At 41.5% G+C, this 23,941-nt stretch overlaps 1 protein-coding gene and 1 non-coding gene across 2 annotated transcripts in view; both read left to right on the forward strand.

Annotated features, from left to right (window-relative positions):
- The window catches only part of LOC123593587 (histone-arginine methyltransferase CARM1-like), a 246,751-nt gene that overhangs the window by 81,934 nt on the left and 140,876 nt on the right, over positions 1–23,941 (forward strand). Inside the window, exon 3 of the mRNA XM_045469666.1 lies at positions 15,768–15,893. Coding sequence (XP_045325622.1) covers positions 15,768–15,893 — 126 coding nt within the window. The remainder of the gene's footprint in view (positions 1–15,767; positions 15,894–23,941) is intronic.
- Positions 17,209–17,315, forward strand: LOC123593935. Its single transcript, XR_006710610.1, has one exon. It is a non-coding gene; the product is annotated as a U6 spliceosomal RNA (small nuclear RNA).

The raw sequence follows: 23,941 nt of genomic DNA on the forward strand, positions 1-23,941 counted from the left end.
GTAAACTCCTCAAACTGAAATTACTGGGTCAGAGGGCACGATTACTTTAGCAACTTGTGATATCCATTACCAAATTGCCCTTCCAAAATGTCCTATCATCTACACTCTCATTGTATAAGAGTATTATCTCTCTGGATGTTAGCATTCACTAAAAACATAGAAAAATATCTGCGCAGATTTAAATGACAGAAAGGTGAGTTATCTCTTTGTGAGTCTTTAGCGATATTTTCCTTCTGTTAAATATGGTAGCATATTTCCAGTTTGTAATCTCTTACGTTTGTGTCCTTTCAAAGAATAGATTGCCAGATGTATTTGGTGTTTTTCTTCATGGTTCCTGTCACTGGTATCCTGCCTGGAAAACGTATCCGAATATTCTGCGGCCCAAGTTAACCTAACAATGTACCTTTATGTTGTTCCTCTTATGCTTTCGTTTTTCTTTTCCAAATGAAATTTTAACCTACTAACAATTTTTAGAGGGAGAAGTTAGAGGTAAATATGTAACGATTTTAAATGTTTATCCAATTGTCTCAACATAATTATTGAGCAAACCATTTTGTCCCCACTTATTTGTGTTTTCCTAGTTACAGAGTAACTCAAATTATTTGAAAAATCGCATGGTGCTCTATAAAAACATGCTCATCTAAACATTAAAGAGTCTTTTTGTGACTGCGGTAAAAATGCAAGTGCTTTATCAGATCGAGTCTCTCTCTTTTTTTTTTTTAATATTTTTGTTTTTTTAAAGTATATTTACGGGGCGCCTGGGTGGCGCAGTCGGTTAAGCGTCCGACTTCAGCCAGGTCACGATCTCGCGGTCCGTGCGTTCGAGCCCCGCGTCGGGCTCTGGGCTGATGGCTCAGAGCCTGGACCCTGTTTCCGATTCTGTGTCTCCCTCTCTCTCTGCCCCTCCCCCGTTCATGCTCTGTCTCTCTCTGTCCCAAAAATAAATAAACGCTGAAAAAAAAAAATAAAGTATATTTACTAGAGAGAGAGAGAGGGAGTGTGCATGAGCGGGGGAGGGGCAGAGAGAGAGGGAGAGAGAGAGAATCCCAAGCAGGCTTCGTGCTGTCAGTGCAGAACCTGACTTGGCACTCCCAAGTGCCATGACCTGAGCGGAAAGCAAGAGTCAGTGGCTCAACCAACTGAGGCACCCAGGTGCCCCTAGATCAAGTCTTTTAAAGGACTTTTGGATTCCTTCATAAAATGAGAGGGGTGGTGGCAAAATTACCATTTGCCTGTGAAGCTCCTATCATCTGTCCTTTCTTCAAACCTAGAATTTCTTGGAAAGCTCCAAGACGAAGTCACCTGCATTAAATGGCACTAGAAAAACGTTTCCTAGTTGTTCCCTAATGGCAAAAGAATATTGGAAGTATTCTACATTTAAAAATTCTACGGGCACCTGGGTGGCTCAGCTGGTTAAGCCTCAGACTTTGGCTCAGGTCATGATCGTGCGGTTCATGGGTTTGAGCCCCATGTCAGGCTCTGTGCTGACAGCTCAGAGCCTGGAGCCTGCTTCGGGTTCTGTGTCTCCCCCTCTCTCTACTCCTTCCCTGCTTCTGCTCTGTCTCTCTCTATCTCTCAAAAGTAAATAAATGTTAAAAAATTTAAAAAAGGTTCTAGATGGCGTATCTATCGAATTACCACTTTGGAAAATAAAACATTAACTGATCCTTCCTAAATCATTGATTTTTATGAAAACTGGTGGAACATAGAGCTGAATTCACTCAATAACTGATTAGAGTGTTTCTTGTTGTACCTTTATGTACACAAAGGAGCAAAAACATTAAATTATATCTTTCTCAAGGGGAATTGAAGCATTCATTGAATTAATAAGCATATGTAAGTGGTGTTGGAAATTACTTTTGAATGAGAAAGAGATGTAGTCAAATGCCTAATGGTTTTAATGGTATTTTGAGGTCTACTACTCACATCTAGGAATTGTCTTTTTTTTTTTTTTTTAACTTTTAAGTGTTTATTCATTTTTGAGAGAGAGAGACAGAGTGCGACAGACACAGGGAGGGGCAGAGAGAGAGAGGAAGACACAGGATCCGAAGCAGGCCCCAGGCTCTGAGCTGTCAGCCCAGAGCCAGAGGTGGGGCTTGAACCCATGAACTGTGAGATCATGACCTGAGCCAAAGTTGGATGCTTAACCAACTGAGCTGCCCAGGTGCTCCATGGAATTTTCTTTTTCAAATAGTGGCAGTGCTGTGAATAAAGGTACATGTGCTATAAAGGAATGTATGGACGAACAGAAAGGAATGAGAAAAGGGAATATGTGGTGTGACATAAAAATAGGATAGGGAACCCTCATGCTAGGATGGTTAGACCAGTCCTCAAACTTTCTTGTTCATGAGTCGTCCTGGAATCTCGCAAAGATACATACTCGGATCCAGATTCTGGGCGTAGGCCTGAGAGTCTATGTTTCGGACAAGCTTCAGGTGATGCTAAGGCGCTGGTCCATGGAGCACCCTTTGGGCAGCAATGATATGCAGAAACTTGGGTTCTTTTTAGTTCTGCAATTCTCGGCTTAACTAACAGGAAGAGATTCTTTGTTTACTTGGTAAAGAGATAACTTTGGGTGTAATTTTTCCAAGTCTATTTCTATTTCAACGTGTGAATCATCCACACATCCAGAATCTTGACCCGCAAATAAATTACTTACCACCTGAAGGTAATAAGGAAGGTGATAGCATGTGCTCAGGTTTCTCCAGCTGGAAATAGCCAACAGAACTTGGGCAGTGCTGAGCAAGGAAAACGCTGTTACAGCTTAGGCGCAGGAGAATCTCATGCAGTCTCATACACCGGGTGGTAAGCGATCGGTATCTGCGGGGAGCCGTCCAGACTCCATAAGAGCTGCTTCTGATTTGCCAAGGGTTTCAGAAACCGTGACCATGTTTTGGTATGTTTTCTAATCAGTGGTAATATTATTAGCATGTGCGAGAGGCGTGTCGGTACGAATGCACGTGTGTATGAACTGGCAGATAATTTAAGGCTTTTGGAATAAGCGTTATAAGGCAAATATAGTAAACTAAAGATAATCCCAATTTTGTAGATTTCCACTTGTGGGGAGATTAATGGAAGACACTAAAGGTCTAGTGCCAGACCTGCTCTTTGAACTAACTCTAAGGTCTTAGAGACATCACTTAAAACCCAGGCTTTAGGTCCTCCTTGAGTAAGTAGTTAGGTGATATGACCTCAAGGGTCTTTCAAGTCCGTAAGTTCATAAAGGAGTTTGGTTTAAAACCTCAGGTTAGCTTTGAGCCAGAGTGTCAGCTTAAAAAGAAACAGCAAACAAAAAAACACTTCTTGATTTCTGAGTCTGACAATTGTTTGTGATAAGAACACACAAGGAAGCTCCGTTCTTTTGGAAATTGGCAGTGTACTTTTCATTCCCATGTAGTCGACTTGGTTTTTTTCCTCTGGCTTTTTTCATGTTTTTTGTCTTTGTTTTGGCATATTTGTCTTTGTTTTGGCTTGTTTTGGCATCGCAATTTTACCATAGTGTATCTAAATACAGATTTTTATTTTCCTTTATTCTGACGGTAACTCTTGCTTCTTGTATATGAAGATGCATATTTTCCGTAATTTCAGTTCCGATGTTGTCATCCATTATATTTCTCTCCTTGTTGCTCTGTTCCCTTCTCATACAATTCTTATGAGGGCTAAATTAGATCTTATTATGGCCTCGGTCTCTTAACTGATTTCACATTTTCTGTGTCTTCGTCTTTCTCCGAGGCAATCTATAAGGTTGCCCAGCATGTGTTTTCTGTTTCATTCTTTCTTCAGCTGCATCTAATCTGTTTTTTTATTTTTATTAAAAATTTTTTTTTTTTATTTTTGAGAGAGCATCAGTGGAGGAGGGGCAGAGAGAGAGAGGGGCGGACAGGAAGCAGGCTCTGTGCTGATAGCAACAAGCCCGATGCGGGGTTCGAACTCCTGAACTGGGAGATCGTGACCTGAGCTGCAATCTGATGCTCAACCGACTGAGCCACCCAGGTATCTCTGTAATCTGTTTTTTTTTTTTTTCAATTAAAAATTTTCTCACAAATCTGTTTTAAATTCATCTATGGTTGTAGTTTTTAATTTAATTTCTAAAATTTCTATTTGGTTCTATCCCAGTACCTCTTTCGTTTTAAAGACATGTATTATACTAACAATAAATTGTCTGAAAAAGAGATAAAGAAAGTGATCCTGTTTGCAATAACATTAAAAATAATAAAATGCTTAGGAATAAATTTAACCAAGAAAGGGAAGGATCTCGACACTGAAATCCACAAGACACTGATGAAAGAAATTGAACAAGACACGCAAAAAATAGAAAGGTATTCTGGGTTCATGGCTTGGAAGAATTAATATTGTTTGAATGTCCCTGCTGCCCCAAACCATCTATAGATTCAGTGTAATCCCTATCAAGGTTCCAGTGGCATTTTTACAGAAGTAGAAAAAACAATTCTGAAACTTCTACGGAATCACAAAAGACCCCAAACAGCCGACGTAGTCCTGACAAAGAAGAACAAAGCTGGATGCCTCACCCCTTCTAACCTTTAAGCTGTGTTATAAAGCTGCAGTAATCAAAACAGTATGGTTCTGGCATAAAAGCAGGTACCTGGACCACTGGAACAGAATAGAAAGCCCAGAAATAAACGCTTGCATGCATAGTCAATTCATTCATGACAGCTGGAGTTTGAAGTAGGCTTTTTTTTTTTTTTAAGTTTATTTTTATTTATTTTGAAAGACAGAAAGCAGAGGGCGGGCAGAGAGAGGAGAGAAAATCCCAAGCAGGCTCCGTGCTGTCAGCACAGAGCCCAATGCGGGGTTCGAACCCACGAACAGTGAGTTCACTACCTGAGCTGAAGTCAGGAGTCACGCTTAACCCACTGAGCCACCCAGGTGCCCCGAAATAGGCTTGTAAGAGTAACTAAGGTTAAGCTGCAAAAGTCGGGAATATTTACACCTTACTGCTTTGAAAACAGGATCTCAGAGCTCACGTATGGAGAAATTTTGAAACGCCTCTGTCTGTCTTCTTCTTCTTTGCTTTTACTTGTCGTAGGGAGCTGTGTGATGCGGCATGATGAAAATAGAGGGTAGCGATCCAGACAGAGGTGAGGTGATGCAAACATCCAGGTAACTCTGAGCATCAGGATCGCTGTGGAGAGAAGAGGCATCAGGAGCCCTTCCTCATGACAAGCAGTGAGGAACAGACGAGGTGGAGGTCGTGAAAGTGTGCCACAAGGGTGGCTAGCTGTTCCCTGGAGCAATTATCCCCTATTGAATCCCCAGTTGTCCACATTGGAGCCATTATCTCCAATTGAATAACTCAAGAAGTCAGTTTGTAGTCTTTCGAAGCCACCAGGAGAGAGCTGGTGATCGGAGAAAATGCTGCCCAGACAGCATGTAGACTCTACAGTTTTTAGTCACTCTAAAGATACATTCACAGTGAAATGAAATTGAAATCTAAGAGAAGCAGCTTCCTGAGGAAGAGTAGGAGGGTTTTGCCTATTTTTGTGGAGAAATGAGGAAGACAGGTTTTTCTTTTGACCTCCTACCATAACTGGGAAAACCTTTTATAAACCCGAAGATCCCAACCATTTGCCAGAGCAGAAAAAAAAAAAGTCAATTAAAAATACCAAGTGTTCAGTGGGCACTTTGATATCTGTAATGCTCCGAGGTTTCATAGTCTTTCTTTTTTATGTGGTTTAGGGAGCTACCTCTGTGACTGTATTGATTCACTTGTTTAATTCAATAAGTGTGTATCAATCCCATCCTATGTGCTGAGTGCCGTGCTAGAAGCAATAGACGAGTGTATGATCTGAAAGAGTTGGGATTAAAAACAGAACAAGATCCGCTCCTATTTTCCTAGAATTCCTAGGGCTCTCTGGGCACCTGGTCACTTTCCCACCGTGAGAAATGGCGGGGGGCGTGGGGAGCTGAAAGATTACTCAGACAAGCATCTCAAATAAATTTGAGGGAGCATTGGGTGCCTAGGGAAGCTATTCGGGAGGTGGAGTGCTAATTCGCTAAAGACAGGATGAAAAGTTACTTCCTTCTGATTTGAAAATATTGGTCACAGAGGTGTTTAAAGTTCATTACGGAGTTAGTTTCAGTGTTTATTCTTTCTGCCGTGGTCATGTGTGGAGAGAAGGATATGGAAGAAAAGAGGCAACGGTTAAAAACATTTTAAAGCTGATTCAGAGGCTAGAGACATGAGCGAAGTTTGTCCGTTTGTTTTGTTTTTAACGGTGGGTATGGCAAATAGGCCATGTAGTTGAGTTTGAACTTGAGTCTGAACTTGAGTGAGGTGTGTCTGAACGCGAGTGATGCCGTTGGTGGTTGCGGTCATGTCACCAGCATTGGTCCCTGCTGTGTACCAGGTCTCCCGTGGGAATCAAAGACAAAGAGGTCACAGTTCCTGCGCCTGACGGGTGTGATGTCTTGCACAATGAGTAAGATGGGGGTGCAAATCAGAGAAGAAGCAAAAGGCTGTAAGAGAGGTACAAAGTGCTCTTGGGGTGGTGGGGGTGATAACATCTACCAGTTGGGGGCCATCAGGAAAAGTACCACGGAGGTGGAATCATTTGAAATGGACATTATAAGTTACGTCGTATTTTGAGTGGCAGAAGGGGAGCTGTGTCACTTCAGAAGTCCCGCTCTTGAATTTCACATCTCTACTTCCCCATAATTATAAACCCTTTTTGGAGATCAGCTGGTTGTTAGTTTGGCTATCTGGTATATGTTTGGGGGGTGGTTTGGGAAGGTGCCTGGGTGGGGGTAGAAATCCTTGAAGGTTTGAGCAGAGCTGTGCAATGACCGTGCATGTGCTTCATTAATTGTAACCTGGAAGCAGTGTGAACTCACTTCAGTTACGAGAGCAGATGGCCGTGGAGAGACGGTCACAGGTGTCAAGATGTAATGAAACCATAGAATGAGCAAAGTCAAGGAGTCAAAGAGTTCTTAGGCTTGGCACCAAAAGATGGCCAGGTTCCTCTTGACGCCAAAAGGAAAAAACGATCAGTTGGATCTCATCAAAATTGGAAACTTTTACTTTGTGGAATATCCTGTTAAAAGGATGAAAAGTCAGACTACAGAATGGGAGAAAAATATTTGCACACCACATTTATGTATAACAAAGGACCAGGATCTAGAATATAAGGACTCTCAAGACCCAACAGTTAAAAAAATGGTTTAAAAAATGGGTAAAAACACATGAACAGAAGAGGATATACAGATGGTAAATAAACACATAAAAAATATTCAACGTCATTAGTCATCAGGGAAGTGCACATTGAACCCACGATGTGATAACACCACACGACTATAAACATGTCTGCAGCAAAAAATAGTGACAACACCAGATGCTTTGAGGATGTGGAGAAATTGGATTATTTGTCCATTGCTGATGGGAATGTGAAATGGCACCATCACTCTGGAAAACAATTTGGTGTGTCTTATAAAACTATATGTGCAATTATCATCCTTCTAAAAGTTTAGTAAAATGGAATTCACAAGAAATGAACAACAGAAAAGTGTTGAGGTCAAATGCCATGCAGAGTTACTATGAGAAAAAAGGCAAGTAAGGGGCAAAACAACATCATCACCAACCATGAAAGCATGCTAGAAAGATACACACTCCAAAATATGTCTGTAAGTTTAGATTTTTAAAAAAATTCAGAGAAATTATCTCAAATAGCCAAAGCAATCTTGAAAAAGAAAACCAAAGCAGGAGGCATCACAATCCCAGACTTCAAGCTATACTACAAAGCTGTAATCATCAAGACAGTATGGTACTGGCACAAGAACAGAAACTCCGATCAATGGAACAGAATATAGAACCCAGAAATGGACCCATAAACATATGGCCAACTAACCTTTGACAAAGCAGGAAATAATATCCAATGGAATAAAAACAGTCTCTTCAAGTGGTGCTGGGAAAACTGGACAGTGACATGCAGAAAAATGAACCTGGACCACTTTCTTACACCATACACAAAAATAAACTCAAAATGGATGAAAGACCTCAATGTAAGACAGGAAGCCATCAAAATCCTCGAGGAGAAAGCGGGCAGAAACCTCTTTGACCTTGGCCACAACAACTTCTGCTCACCACGTCTCCGGAGGCAAGGGAAACAAAAGCAAAGACGAACAACTGGGACCTCATCAAAATAAAAAGCTTCTGCACAGCGAAGGAAACAATCAGCAAAACTAAAAGGCAACCGACAGAATGGGAGAAGATATTTGCAAATGACATGTCAGATAAAGGGTTAGTATCCAAAATCTATAAAGAACCTCTCAAACTCAACACCCAAAAAACAATCCAGTGAAGAAATGGGCAAAAGACATGAATAGACACTTCTTCAAAGAAGACATCCAGATGGCCAACCGACACGTGAAAAAATGCTCAGCATCACTCAGCATCAGGGAAATACAAATCAAAACCACAATGAGCTACCACCTTACACCTGTCAGAATGGCTAACGTTAACAACTCAGGCAACAACAGATGTTGGCGAGGATGCGGAGAAAGAGGATCTCTTTTGCGTGGTTGGTTGGAATGCAAGCTGGTGCAGCCACTCTGGAAAACAGTATGGAGGTTCCTCAAGAAACTAAAAATAGAACTACCCTACAACCCAGCAATTGCACTACTAGGCATTTATCCACGGGATACAGGTGTGCTGTTTCGAAGGGACACATGCACCCCCATGTTTATAGCCAAAGTGTGGAAAGAGCCCAAATGTCCATCGATGGATGAACGGATAAAAAAGAGGTGGTATATATCTACACCATGGAGTATTATTTGGCAATCAAAAAGAGTGACATCTTGCCATTTGCAACTACGTGGATGGAACTGGAGGGTATTATGCTAAGTGAAATTAGAGAAAGACAAAAATTATATGACTTCACTCACATGAGGACTTTAAGATACAAAACAGATGAACATAAGGGAAGGGAAACAAAAATAATATAAAAACAGGGAGGGGGACAAAACAAAAGAGACTCATAAATATGGAGAACAAACTGAGGGTTACTGGAGGGGTTGTGGGAGGGGAATGGGCTAAATGGGTAAGGGGCATTAAGGAATCTACTCCTGAAATCATTGTTTTACTATATGCTAACTAATTTGGATGTAAATTTTAAAAAAATAAAATTAAATTAAAAAAATTTTTTTAAAAGTCAGAGAAATTAAGAAAATCATATAAGACATTCAAGAATAACATAAGGAAGAATTAGCCAACACAGAAATGAAATGATAGAATTCAAGATTATACTTAGAAATAAATAATGAAAATAATTTAGAAATGAAGATTAAACTAGAAGGAACAGGAAATACATCAAATAAAGGAGAAAAAATGGAAAAATATTTAAACGTGAAAAGAGATCAAAAGGGGTCAAAAGAAAATTTCAAACATCAATGATCTGTCAAGAAGATCCAATGCATAGATGAGAGGAAGGTAACAAAGAAATAACACAAATACTAAAATTATAATCGAGAAATGTTGTCAACATAAAAAAATGGAAAATATCTATTGAAAGAATGCCTTTGTACCTGAAAATACTGACCTAGAATGGCTAGTATAAACCACATTCCAGTAAAAATTACTGATGTTTAAAGAAAGAGAGGAAACTCTCTGGATATCTGGGTAACATTCGTATATTACCTATACGTGAAAGAAAAGGGGATTATCATCAGTCTTTGTGACAGTAATGCTGTGCGCTGGAAGAAACTGGAAGAATGTATCGGAGGTGTCCGCAGAGAAAGAAAATGTGAGCCAAGGGTTCCATATCTGGAAAAACCGACCTTCAAAAACGTAAAGGACGGTGACGACTGTTGGCCTGCAAGAGTTCAGGGAATATTGCTCCCGTGACCCTTCTTAAGGAATCTGCCGAAGACTTTGTCTCCCTGAGCCCTTCTTCAGACTCTGCTGGACAATGACTTTGGACAAGCACAGCGACTGGAGAGGCATCTACAGAGGACTAGCTGTGAGCGCTAAGTAGTTGCTAAATGGTGGCTGGGAGGAAACCACTGTGCTACGTGATGGATGGCTAATCTGACAGTGCAGGTTTAGTGTAACTATAAAAAAATGCAGAGGAAGGGGATGATAGCATTTGCCAAAAACCCCCAAAAACAAAAACAAACCCAAATGAAACCAACAGCAAAACAACCAGACAACTGAGTGATCGTAATCAGTGATGACAGTGTTGGTCTTCTGAGACTAATGCCTTAAGAGCCTCACTTCCGTGTTTTTCTCTCTCTTTCTCTCTTTCACCTACAGATACTATCCCAGTTCTCAATTCCAAAAGCTCCTCCCAAGCCCTGTCTTGCATTTCCCACATACCTTCCCGTTCTCTTCATTTCTTTCCTGCTGTTAACGCTCGCTTGGCCCCTTTTGACCTGAATCAATCAATCCATTTTCCGTTTTCACTCCAGCAAGCGAAAGCCTAGGATCTAATCTTTCAAATACAAAATTCTCCAGAGGAGAAGGGAGAGGCCGTCATGTATCATTTATTAGATTGGGTCATATCTCATAGGAAATGGTGGTGTTAATACAATCAGTATGGCTAATTCTAATAGTAGATTTCCTGGAGTGACATAATCCTGTCCTTTTTTTTAATATATACCTTTTTTCTGGTTAAATTTGTCAAAAATAATAACTGCACAGTTGTCTATATACTTTATTCTATCTATAGAGGCGCTGCTTATACAATCATTGTTTAGATCTCTTTCTAGAAAACACATTCCTTAGGTAGCCTAACTTGTATTTCTAGACAGGGAAATAGTAAAAGGGTCGCTGGGCAAAGAATTGGCATAAATGCCATATTATTAGGTCATGAGTACTCTTCTTTCCAGGACTTCATATATAAAAATCTATTTTAGAACCTCTGTTCTAGACCATGCCTGATAACCTAATATTCTTGGTCAACTAGTATTATAGCTTTTTTGTGGAGATTTGACTTTGGCATTTGCAACGGCTGAAAGAAGAGGTACATAGGTGGAGAGGTAGAAAATTTTAGTTAATAGGGGCACCAGGGTGGCTTAATTAAGCATCCAACTCTTAATTTTGGCTCAAGTCGTGATATCATGGTTTGTGAGTTCGAGCCTCACATCAGACTCAGCGCTGACAGCTGGATGTACTCGTAACCCAGGTAGATCCTGGATTTCTTGGTATGTCTCTGGGAGTCTTGTTAGATGAGGCTAGGTGGAAGATAGAACAGGCAGGCGTCTGGATTTACCACTGTCATGGTTTTCTTTGAGAATCTTCTGGGAGAACAAATGGCTTTTCCTCAAGGAGGAAGCAACAAAGCTCTGGGCTTTTCTAAAGCTGCCCAAGTTTTGTGCACATGAACTTCTGGTGCTTGTTACTCGGCTGGCAGATCCAGGACTTGCCCTTTGAAGAAGTAAGCAAAGGTGTCCCAGATGAAGGCAAAGTTCAAAAGCAGAATGACAGTAAGGACACAGAAGCACCCAGCCTTCTGTGCCACTGAAAGCATGAAGGAAATGTTTGTAGAGTCAGAATGTTCTGGAAATGTACTTTTTATTATTATTACTAGTAATAACTTGGTAGGAAGATAGATGTACAATGTACGTTGGAAATGATCTCCCCGTCACCCCCACTTTTCGTCAGTGTTGTAATGGTGTTTCACGGTCTTGGATTTTGATGTGCCCCCAACAGTTGTTTATTGTATCCCTTCATTTTTCTGATACAGATTCTTTACACTTAAAAAGACTCATTTCTTGGTGGATAATACACTTGATTGTACACTTGATAGCTGCACTATTATACTGCTCACATTAGTTAACAGAAAGCAACTAGAATGTTTGGTTTATGTGTGAACATCGTCTAAGGATAGTAAAGGAAAATAGTCCAAGTTATAAGATTAGCAAACAGAAAGCATGAGAAAACATTTATTTCTATGAGTTAACTTATTTTTTTTAATTTTATTTTCTTAGAGCATGAGCAGGGGGAGAAGGGCAGAGGAAGAGAGAGAGAGAGAGAGAGAGAGGAAGAGAGAGAGAGAAGATCCCAAGTAGGCTCTGCACAGTCAGTGCAGAGCCCGACATGGGGCTTGATATCACAACCCTGGGATCATGACCTGATCCGAAATCAAGAGTTGGACACTCAACCAACTGGGTGTTCCTCACTTCTATGAATGATTTTAAAAATGAGAATTAAAATAATGCTTATGTTAGATACACTAATCCCGAAGTCAGTATTTTTGAACGAATATATTTTTGAATATATCTAAAACTACCAATTAATATCTAATAAATGAGAAAATGAAAAGAATGGTAATACCCACCAAGATGAGAATGTGGTAAAATACACCAGTAAGGGTAGTGTGTTTTTTATTTGATTGCTTGTATTCTCTGATTGTTAAAAATAAGTAGTCACATGGAAAATTCAAACAAGGCAGAACCCTATAAAGGGAAAAATAAAAATGACCCCACATCTCTCCACGCAGAGGAAACCCCTGATGACGTTTTGGTGTGTACCTTTTTAAACAGCTTTCTTTGAAGGTAAACACTTTAAATTGCTGTAATAACATTATATGTGCTGTTTTGCAACCTGCCACGAAGGCATCATGTTCGATTTAACCAACTATATACATGGTGGACTCCTCTTCTCTGCATTTTCTTATGAGTAAACAACTCTAAGATGAACGTCCTTGAATATACATTCATCCGCACTTGATCAGGTACATCCTGGAAGAAATGATTATGAGCAGAATGTCCAGCAAAGAATACACTGACTTTAAACTTTGAGCCCCGTGGGCAGAATACACCCCAGAAACAGGGAAGTTTACGTGCAAACTTATATAGTAACTGCTGTTCACTGTATTCGTATATGCTTTCCAGTATTTGGCGTCGTTAATATATATTTTAAAAATTTTGACATTGAGGCATAAAAATTTAGATCTCATTCTTTTATTACACATTTCTTTGAGTCTCCCTGAAATTCGTTACTCATATTCCTTTTGCTTTTGGCATTTTTCTAGTTGTCAGTTGCCTACTGATCCCTCTTACTAATCAATAAGGATGTTCCTTCTTATTTTTTTGAGTTAATTGTATCATGAGGATATTAAATCTTTGCTGGGTATGCTGAAAATATTTTCCGAGCTGATAATTACTTTTCAATTTTGTTTAAAGCATTGATTTTGGTTTTTTTGTTTGTTTGATTTTTTTTTTTTTTTTTTTTTTTTTTGCAGGGCACCTGGGTGGCTCAGTCGGTTAAGCTTCTGACTTCAGCTCAGGTCATGATCTCGTGGTTCATGAGTTCGAGCCCTGTGTCGGGATCTCTCCTGACAGCTCAGAGCCTGGAGTCTGCTTCACATTCTGTCTCTCTGTCTCTCTCTCTCTCTCTGCCCCTCCCCCACTCACACTCTGTCCCTCTCTCTCAAAAAGAAACATTAAAAAAAAAAAAAACGTTATAAAACTTTTTTTGCAAAGGTAGATTACAAAAATTAAGCAGTTACGAGTACTTCCTGGATTTTTTGGCATACTTAAAAAAGATCTGCTCCGCCCATATTTAAACAGAGGATAGGAGAGGATGAAGAAAAGGGGATATATGGTCAGGCATTTTGCAACGTCTGAAAGTAGGAAAAAACAGCAATATCAAATCATAACTGAACACACAAACAACAGCAAAACAAACAAAAATTCTGACCATATCTATTTCAGGAGAATTGAACCAGATAAATTTTGACGCTTTTATTCTATTCTGAGAGGCATGTAATCAATATGTGGAGAAATGCTTTCACTGCTTCAAAAGGTATTAAGTGCGAGGTACTGTGCCGGGTTTTGATTCAGAGGAAGAAAAGATCATGATTTTAAAAGATAAAGTCACTCCTGCCTGCAAAGAGCTCCCAGCTCCCAGGCTTTAATAGTTGTGTGTGTGCAAGGTCCTGGAGAAGGCCAGCATCTTTATTTTCTCTCATCCTACTTCAAAACCATAAGAAAACAATTGGTGAATGCAGAAAATCTTAACTTCTTGGGAAAAAGCCACATTTCTTGTGATTTAAAGAAAACGTATTATATATACAAGAGCCCCAGACTCCCTCTTCTGCATCTACTAGTGGCTGCGTTCTTGTGAGGAGACATCGACGCCTTTGAGACACTGACTGGGCTGTAACAGTTAAACCTGCAATCATGCTTTATGCCAGGAAAATGTTTTCAAAACATCTGCGCTATTTAACCAGCTGAGATGTTTTGTGCGAAATATATGTGAATGCTTCCGTCAGGAGGTAATCGTTCAGTTGAAGCAACGGCTGAAAATATTTGAAGATATTTGGTCATCTTAACTCTGTGTGTGTGTGTGTGTTGAATGGGTGTGCATGAATGTGCCACATACTCACGTAACAGTAGAATTTTATATGTAATTATATTTTTAAGTCAAAGCACTTACTGCATTTGATCTTGTAAGGAAAAATGTAAGACATTAAGGATGGGAACGAAGATCTTTATAATGAGAGCAATGACATTAAATCACATCACGTAAAATTCCTTTTCATGGGATTTGGGAAATTATGTTACCTTTATTATTCAGTCTTCACACAAAGCTCGTGGAATAAGCTCAGTGTTTTCATTTTACATAGTGAAAAAAAAATGTGACTCAGTGCAATTAGGTGCTTGGAGTCCCTAGGTGAGTAAATCTCAGAGATAAGAACAGAATCCAAGTTGATTACTATTGTCCCCACCCTACAGCTGCCCCAACGCTAAGACCTGTTTAACTTGTAAAAGAAGGAATAGCAGGTCACTTCCCAGTGACCTATGTATGAAGCTAACGAGAGCCTGGCTGCTCACCACGGCCCCACTTGCACAAACTAAGCTCCCTGTTGACTGAGCCTGCCTTGCACAATGTGGGAGGAGCAACAGTGGGCTTTGGAGTCAAATTTAATCTTGGGTCTTAATTCTGGTTCTGCCACTTTCTAGTTATGCATATTTGGACCTAAAGTCTCTGCCTTGTCTTTGTGCCAAGACACTGGTGGTGACAATGCTTACAGTGAAGATTATGTGAGATCTCTGGCACATACGAGGTGAATCACCCACCTCAAGAGTCACCCACAGGGGGCGCCGGGGTGGCTCCGTCCATTAAGCAGCAACTCTTGATTTCCGCTCGGCTCATGATCTCATGGTTCATGAGTTCGAGCCCACATCAGGCTCTGTGCTGACGGTGTGGAGCCTGCTTGAGATTCTCTCTCTCTCTCTCTCTCTCTCTCTCTCTCTCTCTCCTTCTCTCCCTCTCTCCCTCTCTCCCTCTCTCCCTCTCTCCCTCTCTCCCTCTCTCCCTCTCTCTCCCTCTCCCTCTCCCTCTCCATCCCCCTCCCCCTCCCTCCCTCCCTCCTTCCCTCTTTCTCCGTCTCCCTCCCCCTCTCCCTCTCTCTCTCTGCCTTCTCCCCTCATCTCTCAAATAAATAAACTTAAAAAAAAAAAAAAGTATCACCCACAGGGACATTCCCTGACTTTCCTGGAATGCCATCAAGGGATACAAAATGATTTGGGGAGTACAAGGTTTATAGGGAATGGGGCCTTGGACATAAGTCAAGAGTTTTGAGCTCTGTGCTAACCCACCTGCAAAAAATTGGTATGGGGCCATAGTTAAATTCGTCTTTTATCTCCGACCCTCATATCCTCTTACGTCTCAAGAGGCATTCTATTAAGTAGAAAGAAATGGAGAGCCTTGAGAACATGAGAGAAATAGAGGAATGGCGTTGCGGAACCTTTTTACAATGCTCAAAATGGGTTTTCCTAATCCTTTCTTTTTTTTTCACCCTTTGTAGCTGATGGCGTCTGTGTCTTTAAATGCTTACTCAACAGAGACACGGAATGTTGCCGCGTGGGGAAGGAATCCGTCTTGATCACTCTGGGATACAGCAGTGCTCTGTTGAAGTTTGAATCTCACGCGGGTAAGTTTTGCGCCTGTGGCTTTTCTGAGGCCGAGTCCCCTGATTGGGTGACTTTGCTGTTACTGATTGGCTGGCTCTGGCGGTGTGTTTCCTGATGTGAGCTGTCATCAACCGAGACCCGGCTTTGAAACCGGTGCTTACCTGACACCGTGGCTAGAGAACAACCAGCCTTTTCGTCGACCATGAGAATGCTGTTATTCTTGGCCCCCCTTTTGGTCCTCCCTCATCCAGAGCTGCGGGAGAGGCCAGGAAGGATTGTCCCAGTCGTTGTCACTTACTGTTGCTTCTTCTTGAAGAGGAGGTTGTTTGCAGAAATGTGGCGTTTCAAGTGGAGTGCCGTTCAGAATGATTCGACCTTGTTTTTGTCTTTGAATCATCAGCTGAACATTTTTAGACTCCGGACGACAAATGAACAGCGGCAGGGAGGTAGAGTAGAACCGGAAGTGTTTTAAGAAGGGACGGAAAGACCCTCTGGAAGATTGTGAATCTGATCAAGGAAATGAAGGCTATCAGTGCCTCAGGTCTACCTTAGGTGGTCGATGGTCTTTTTTTAACTTGGATATAAATTGATCCTTGGTGTTAATCCAGACAGTGTAAATGGTTTGGTAAATGGTGTAAGTGGTTTGGTAAATAGTCTCCTCTGGTTAGCTAAAATATCCTAAGCTGTTTCATAACTACTTGGGATAAAGAAGTTAACCTGGTTTCTTGTTTTGAAATTCCACTCATGCAGGAGTCAGCCAGAGTGAGGAACGTATCACGTGTCTGTCCGTCTCTCCATTCTTTGTTCATCCATCTGTCCATCTTATTTTTATGATGCATTTCAGAGGACATGATAATAACCAGCACATCTGAGCCCCTCTGGTTTTCAAGGCCACATGTTACGGGGATTCATCTTCCCAGTGTAGGCCCCTGTGTCTGGGGTGCCTGGTGTGATAATCTGTTTCTTTCCCCTCTCTGTGCCCACATTATCCCTCCCTCCTGCAGGCAGTCCCGTGGGTCACTTTGGTTCCCGACCGCGTCTCCACCTTTCCTACCCTCTTCAGTGTGGCCTCTTCTCTACATTTAGCTGTGGAGACTCTGTTCTGCCAGTGTTTGGGTCGTTTTCTGGGTTAGTCACCCTGATGTGGGTGTTATCTAGGTGTATCCATGGGACAAGTTAAGCCCAGGATTCTCCTACTCCGCCACCCTCCCTGGAAGTCTCTAATTAATTTTCAATATTAATCTTGGACACCACAACCTTTTATAGTCACTTACTAGTTCTAGTAGTTCTCTTTTAGATTCCTTAGAATTTCCTATGTTAAAAAAAACAACTGTCGTGCTCGCTTCGGCAGCGCTTATACTAAAATTGGAACGATACAGAGAAGATTCGCATGGCCCCTGTGCAAGGATGACACGCAAATTTGCGAAGCGTTCCATATTTTTAAGGGGCACTAAGGAATCTACCCCTCAAATCCTTGTTGCACTATATACTAAGTTGGATGTAAATTTAAAAAAATTAAAAATAAAATGTAAAAAAAAATGAAAACAAAAACAAAACTGTCATCTGCAAATAGAGATGACTTTCCCTGTTTTCTGATCTTTATGCCTTTTATGTTTTTTTCTTGACTTTTTGAGATTCTTGTGACTTCCAGTACAATGTCGAATAGATCTGGGAAAGCAGTTGTCCTTGACATTCTCCTGATTGTAAGGAAAGTCCTCTTGTGACCATTAAGTATAATGTGTGTGCTCTATCTTTTGTGGGTGCCAATGATCACATCGGGGAAGTTTACTGCTTTCCCTAGCTTGTTGGAAAATTTTATTATAATTAGGCATTAGATTTTGTTAAGTATTTTTCTGGATCTGTTGAGACTATCATATTGTATAAATGTAGTGAATTACCTGGAATGAAATAGTTTGCACAGAACTGGTATTAATTCTTCATTAAATTTTTGATAGGATTCACCTGAGAAGTGACTGGGGCTTAAGGTTTTAGCAATAGATTGATTTAGTAGATATAGGACACTTCAGATTTTTTTCCTCGTATCAATTTGATGTTTTATATTCTTCCGTGGAATTACTGCATTTCATCTAAGATGTCAGATTAAAATTTCTTCATAGTTTACGTGTTATCCTCATTTTTTATCATTGTTTTTAAAGTTTATGTATTTTGAGAGAGACAGAGACAGCATGAGTGGGAGAGGGGCAGAGAGAAAGGGAGAAAGAGAGAATCCCAAGCAGGTTCTGTGTTGCCATCATAGAGCCGGCTGTGGGGCTTGAACCCACGAAGACATGAGGTCAAGACCTGAGCTGAAACCAAGAGTCAGACACTTAACCAAGAAGCCACCTAGGCGCCCCTCCACGTTATCCTCTTACTTCATAATATTTATTATAATTTCTTTTCTCCTGATAATTGGTTGTTAGTGTCTGATCTTTCTTTTTTTGATCAGCATCGCTAGAGGTTTATCAATATTATAAGTCTTTTCAACAAATCAGCTATGGGTTGCATTTTTTTTTCTCTTTTGCTTACCTCTTTTCTATTTCATCGATTTCTGCTCTTTATAATTTTCTTTGCTTTTTTTTATTCCGTGATTTTGCTCTGCCCTTGTGTTTTAACTTCTTACAGTGAAGCTTTAAGTCAGTATTTTGTCCTTTTATTCTTTTCTAATATAATTTCCTGAAGTCGTTAACCTTCCACTAATTCTGGCTTTCCTGATATATAACCAGACTTCCCTATGTTGCATCTTCGTTGTCATCCTGTTCAAATACATTCTGATTTCTCTTCTGATTACTTCTTTGGTCTCTGAGATATTGAGAATTATTTTAATTTTCAGGTACTTGGAAGTTGTGCAGATCTCTTTCCGTCATGGAAGCTGGACATTCTAAGTGTTGTGCTATTGAGTGTCTGGATTCTGCTGACTTCCTTTACGGAGTATTAAAGTTTGTTCGCTCACATGAATTAGCTAATTTTAGGTCAGCTTGATTCTTCTGAGACTTGCTTTTTAGCTTTGCCTTGGCCGGCTTAGGGAAGTCTTTATTCTAGGTCTAGTTTCGACATGCTCCTAAGGTGTGTCTGATCCTTGGTTTCTGCTGTTACGTCTTAATTGTTCAGCAAGGTCTCTCCACTCTGGCTGGAACTAGAAACTCTCCCCACCCTGTGTTATCTCTGGGAATTGTTCAGCTTAGAGCTCTCTCATAGTTATTCTTGGCCCACTGTGGTTTTGACCATCTTCTGGGCATCAACCCTACACATATTTTATTTAAGATTTATTCCGCTAGAAACTCAAGGGGAGCCCTATGCAAATATTTTTAGTTTTTTCTTCATATAGAAAGAGCTTGCTTTCGAGTAATCGGCCTTAGAAATTCCAGCAGCTTCAGCCTTTCTGAATACCAATGTCTGTATCTTCAACTCAGCAAGATCTCTCCGTCCTGGTTTGCTTTCCAGACCATGTGCTGCAGTATGGATAATGTCTCCAGACAGAAAACCCGGCTAATTGTAGCAGTGTCCTCATTGGTTTCCCTTCTGGATCACAATTTTGCATTGCCTGTCTGTTCTCTGCTGTCTGACGGCACTGTTTCATATATTTTCCTTGTTTCATGTAGTTTTCTTGTTTCAGTGGAAGGAAAAGTATGGTACCAGTTAATCTGTCATGATTATGAGAGGAGTGTTCCCTGTTTCTTTCAAAAGAAAGAAATTCACACACTCAGAACACTTCACATTTCCCAGGCAGTAGTAATGGGTATTCATGAAAAGCCAGAAGCAATCAACATTTTCATTACTTTAGCATACATTCTAGCTCATTTGTACAATTACCGTACAACCCACAAATCAGAGCCTTCTGTCCTGCAAGCCAAGAGAAATGAGTTTCAACTCACAAAATATTTGCAAACGTTTCCTTCCCTTCAGTGGTGGATCTGCCTTTTTGACTTTGATATATCTGTGACGCATGCCAATGACATATTTCTATGATCTTCCCGAATCTTCCTATGATCTTCAAGGGTACCTTCAAAAGATTGGCCATAGACACAAAGAGTTACAATTACAGACCCTATTACAAAGCCATTTGTTTCTGCCACGAATGGTGAAGGGTGCGATTTTATCTGACTTGCAAGCTAATAAGTTAGTTTGCCACTGTTTCATGAATGCTGACAGAAGGCACAAGACTTCTGGCTCAGAGGTAAGGAGTTAATGACTCTGAGAAAGAGCAGTAGACAGAATGTCAGCATACTGTTAGTTTTCTGAGCCCCGATACCCAGAGGCAGGTGCAGAGGATCCAATGGGTGTCTGAACATGCAATGGTAGGCATTACAGGAGAGGAACAGCAAGCTTGGAGAACCCGCTGTTTTGTAGCCAGCAGTAAGCAAGCTAAGCTCTTTGCTCCAGAGGAAGATATAATTTCATACCTGAAGGTTGATTGTTGCGTACACAACCCTGAGAAACAGCCCAGGCAAAGAGTAGTCAAGGCCTTGCACTCCTGGCATACTAAGTAAGACAGGCGTCCCAGAAAGAGGCCTGCAGAGGAACTACTCCCAACACTTTTTCTCTGTGAGGAGGAGGGAGATTTTCTCATTTATAAACACCCAGAGAATGACAGTCTTGGAAATTTCATTCATAGGTCACATTGAGTTGAACAAACGCATATGTGAACAACCTTTGCAGCGAGGACAGGCACAGACAAGGCAGTTTAGAATGTCTCTTACAGCTAGAAGAAAATATCAGTAGTGAAGGACATCCCACAGGGCACCTCTCTTCACATTTCTACTGAGACAGGCCCCTGGTCTTGGTAAACCAAACACCTGATGTAGAGAAGCAGATGCTTCTGTCATTCAAGGTAGCCCCCAAAGTGTAGACCAACAGCACCAAATGAAAATGAACATTAACCTCTCGGCACTTCTCATTTGTTAGAGGGGACCACACATCCATTAGGTAGAAATAATTCAAATAGGCTTTGGGCAGAAATAAAAGCAGATATCCAGACAGCAAGAGACAAAAAATAATTTAGAAGCAGACTAAGTCAGTACAAAATCACTACGTTAGTACAGTTAGACTCACCCTAGAAGCCAGAGAACATGGGGCTGGACCTGCTCGGCTTATAAAGTGCACGGTTCAAGTAATGCAGCTTGGAAGGTCTGGTGGATAAGTCTGTGTGAGCATCTCAGTGAGACCTCCGTGTTAAAAGTCAAACAAAGAAGCCAAACTTAATAAACATTTTTCGAGGACCGAGCGGAGTTATATCTGCAATAATAAAACATGTGTGAGGGGGTCTGGCTTTCCCAACAGCTGGCTCCCAGATGAAGAGAGAAGGCTATGTTTGTGGCTCAAATAGAACATTCTGTGGTTCTAGCTGGATTGCACTTGAGTTGGGTGTTTTTTTGTTTTTGTTTTAAGGTATTTTTTGTGTTTTGTTTGTTTTTTTGTTTTTGTTTTTGTTGTTTTTTTTTGATCACAGCTTTTAGAAACTCTTTATTTTCTGTCAAGCTTATTTCCATTTTCTGGCTGAGCAGCTTAAGACCACTCAGTGGTCCTTGCAGCCGCTCAGCAGCCTGAGCAGTGGGCGCTGGGGTCCGGTCCTCCGTGGCAGGCCAAGCGCCCACGTCTTGAGCAGACACTCGGATGGGCATTGCCCTCGGTTGTTTTTGTTTTTTTGTTTTTTACTTTTTAAAAAAATGTTTATTTTTGATAGAGAGGGTGGGGAGGGAGAAAGAGTGGGGGGAGGGCAGAGAAAGAGGGAGACAGAGGATCTGAAGCGGGCTCTGTGCTGACAGCAGCAAGGAGCCCGATGTGGGGCTTGAACCCATGAAGCATGAGATCGTGACCTAAGCTGCTCAGATGCTGAACTGACTGAGCCACCCAGGCCCCGTGAAAAGCTGTCAGTTTTTTTTTTTTTCAACGTTTATTTATTTTTGGGACAGAGAGAGACAGAGCATGAATGGGGGAGGGGCAGAGAGAGAGGGAGACACAGAATCGGAAACAGGCTCCAGGCTCTGAGCCATCAGCCCAGAGCCCGACGCGGGGCTCGAACTCACGGACCGCGAGATCGTGACCTGGCTGAAGTCGGACGCTCAACCGACTGCGCCACCCAGGCGCCCCAAGCTGTCAGTTTTAATAAAGACAAGCAATTCCTACGTTCGATAATGAGAATCAGGATGTGGCTTATCTCAGGATGCAAATGTTTTAGAATGTTTGTCGTAGTTCACGACTTTCGGGAAGGCAAGGCTTTAAGCAATGGAAAATTGTTCTGTCCTATATAATGGGACATAATGAGGCTAAGGGCACAATGTCATTTTTACTTTTCACACCATACACGTTTGACCTGTCACATAAGACACCGTCTCCTTGAGGGAAGATTAAACAGATCATCTTAGTGATGAGGAAACTGAGAATCAGAGGAGGTCAGTCACTTTCTCAAGGTAATATGACTAATAATTAACCGACCACGGACTGGAATCCCTAGCTTCCTGACTCCAAAGCCCACACACTCTTCCCACGCTCTCGCACATCCTCCCCGATGACACCTGGGTAGTTTCAAGAAAGAAAGAAGCCAGGGAAACAATGAAGAGAGCTTGTGCCACAAGAAAAACACAAGGAAAGCCTTTCGTCCAATGTCTTCACACTTGGAACACTTAATCCTCGAGGAAACATACTCGTAAAGCCCACACGGAGTGCACGTTTCTACGGTATCTGTGTTTCGTGAGGGTACTGTTCAGAGTTGGTACAAAAGTCTGAGCAGACCTGGGGATTTGATGTTTCAGGGACTCTCAAAATTGAGGCTGCCTTTCATTTTCCGGACAAAAACTTTTCTTTAATTCTTTATGTTGTGGCGGGGTAGAGATTTTGAGATGCCAATAGAAAAGGTCTCAGGGTTCCTGGGTGGCTCAGTGGGTTAAGCGTCCCTCCTGGGCTCAGGTCATGATCTCGCGGTTCATGGGTTTGAGTCCAGCGATGGGCTCTGTGTTGACAGCTCGGAGCCTGGAGCCTGTTCAGATTCTGTGTCTCCCTCTCTCTCTCTCTCTTGCCCCTCCCTCACTTGCACTCTCTCCCTTTCTCTCTCTCTCAAAAGTAATTAAAAATATTTTTAAAAATTAAAGAAGAAACGGTCCTAAGAAATTGGGATGGATTTTACTCCCTAGGATATCCAATGACCAAATATTTTTCTATCCACCCCCTGTACCGCTTCCCGGCTTCTTCGTGAAAGAAAGTATCTTAAAGAGCCTAGATAGTGATGAGGCCAATAATGGGAGTCGGCTGCCCTGATCCTACACGAAGCCCTCTGTACATGATTTCAGGTCACTTACCAGACAAAGTGGGGGGTGGGGCGGGGGGGAGAATCACCTGACCTTTTTCATTACATTCTCTGAGACAGGGATTTGGGGCTCAGTAATGAAATCCAGGTTCAATTTGCTTTTGCCTGATATAGAATACAAACGATCAAGGTTCTCCTTAATCTGTTTACATCCATCACAAAAGCAAGAGGAACATTTCTAAGTAAGGAGCCCATAAGTGGGACCAATTCTGATACAAATTTTTCATCAGTTCCGTGCGTCACTTACATGTCAGGAATGAGCATAATGGCCTTGACCGCCCCCTGCCCCCGCCCCCACCTTGCTTTAGAACACTGGCTCTAATCTCTCAGTCTCCCTGGTTCTCCAAGAAGGAAAAAATAATTGCTACCAGGAGTTTCAGACTGGACTTGAGAATTTTCCCACGGATGCCTCCTAACCCCTTTGCATTCTGTGGTTTATGTGTCTCTTGACGGCTCTCCGTGAATCCCTGAACCAAACCGATTGCAAATGCAGGTGTTTACGGATTCATGGGCTTCCTCGGTTTAATCTAATAATAGTTTTCAAAATCATTGAAAGTCCCCGGAGGAGTTAGTTGCCTGTCTGATTTTCCTGGCCTGGGAGACTCACGGTAAGAACGGCCGTCTCCTCACTCTGGGTCTGTCAGTGCACGTTATGAAGCGAAAGACCGGAGTCCCCAGCTGTAGGAAGTGGTGGCAAGGGAGGGCCAAGCTGGCTGTCACCCAGAGGGTCCCAGATGGCCCGGGTCCCTGCTGGCAGGGGGGTCTTAA

Source organism: Leopardus geoffroyi, chromosome D4 (assembly GCF_018350155.1).
Source record: "Leopardus geoffroyi isolate Oge1 chromosome D4, O.geoffroyi_Oge1_pat1.0, whole genome shotgun sequence".
Lineage (NCBI taxonomy): Eukaryota > Metazoa > Chordata > Mammalia > Carnivora > Felidae > Leopardus > Leopardus geoffroyi.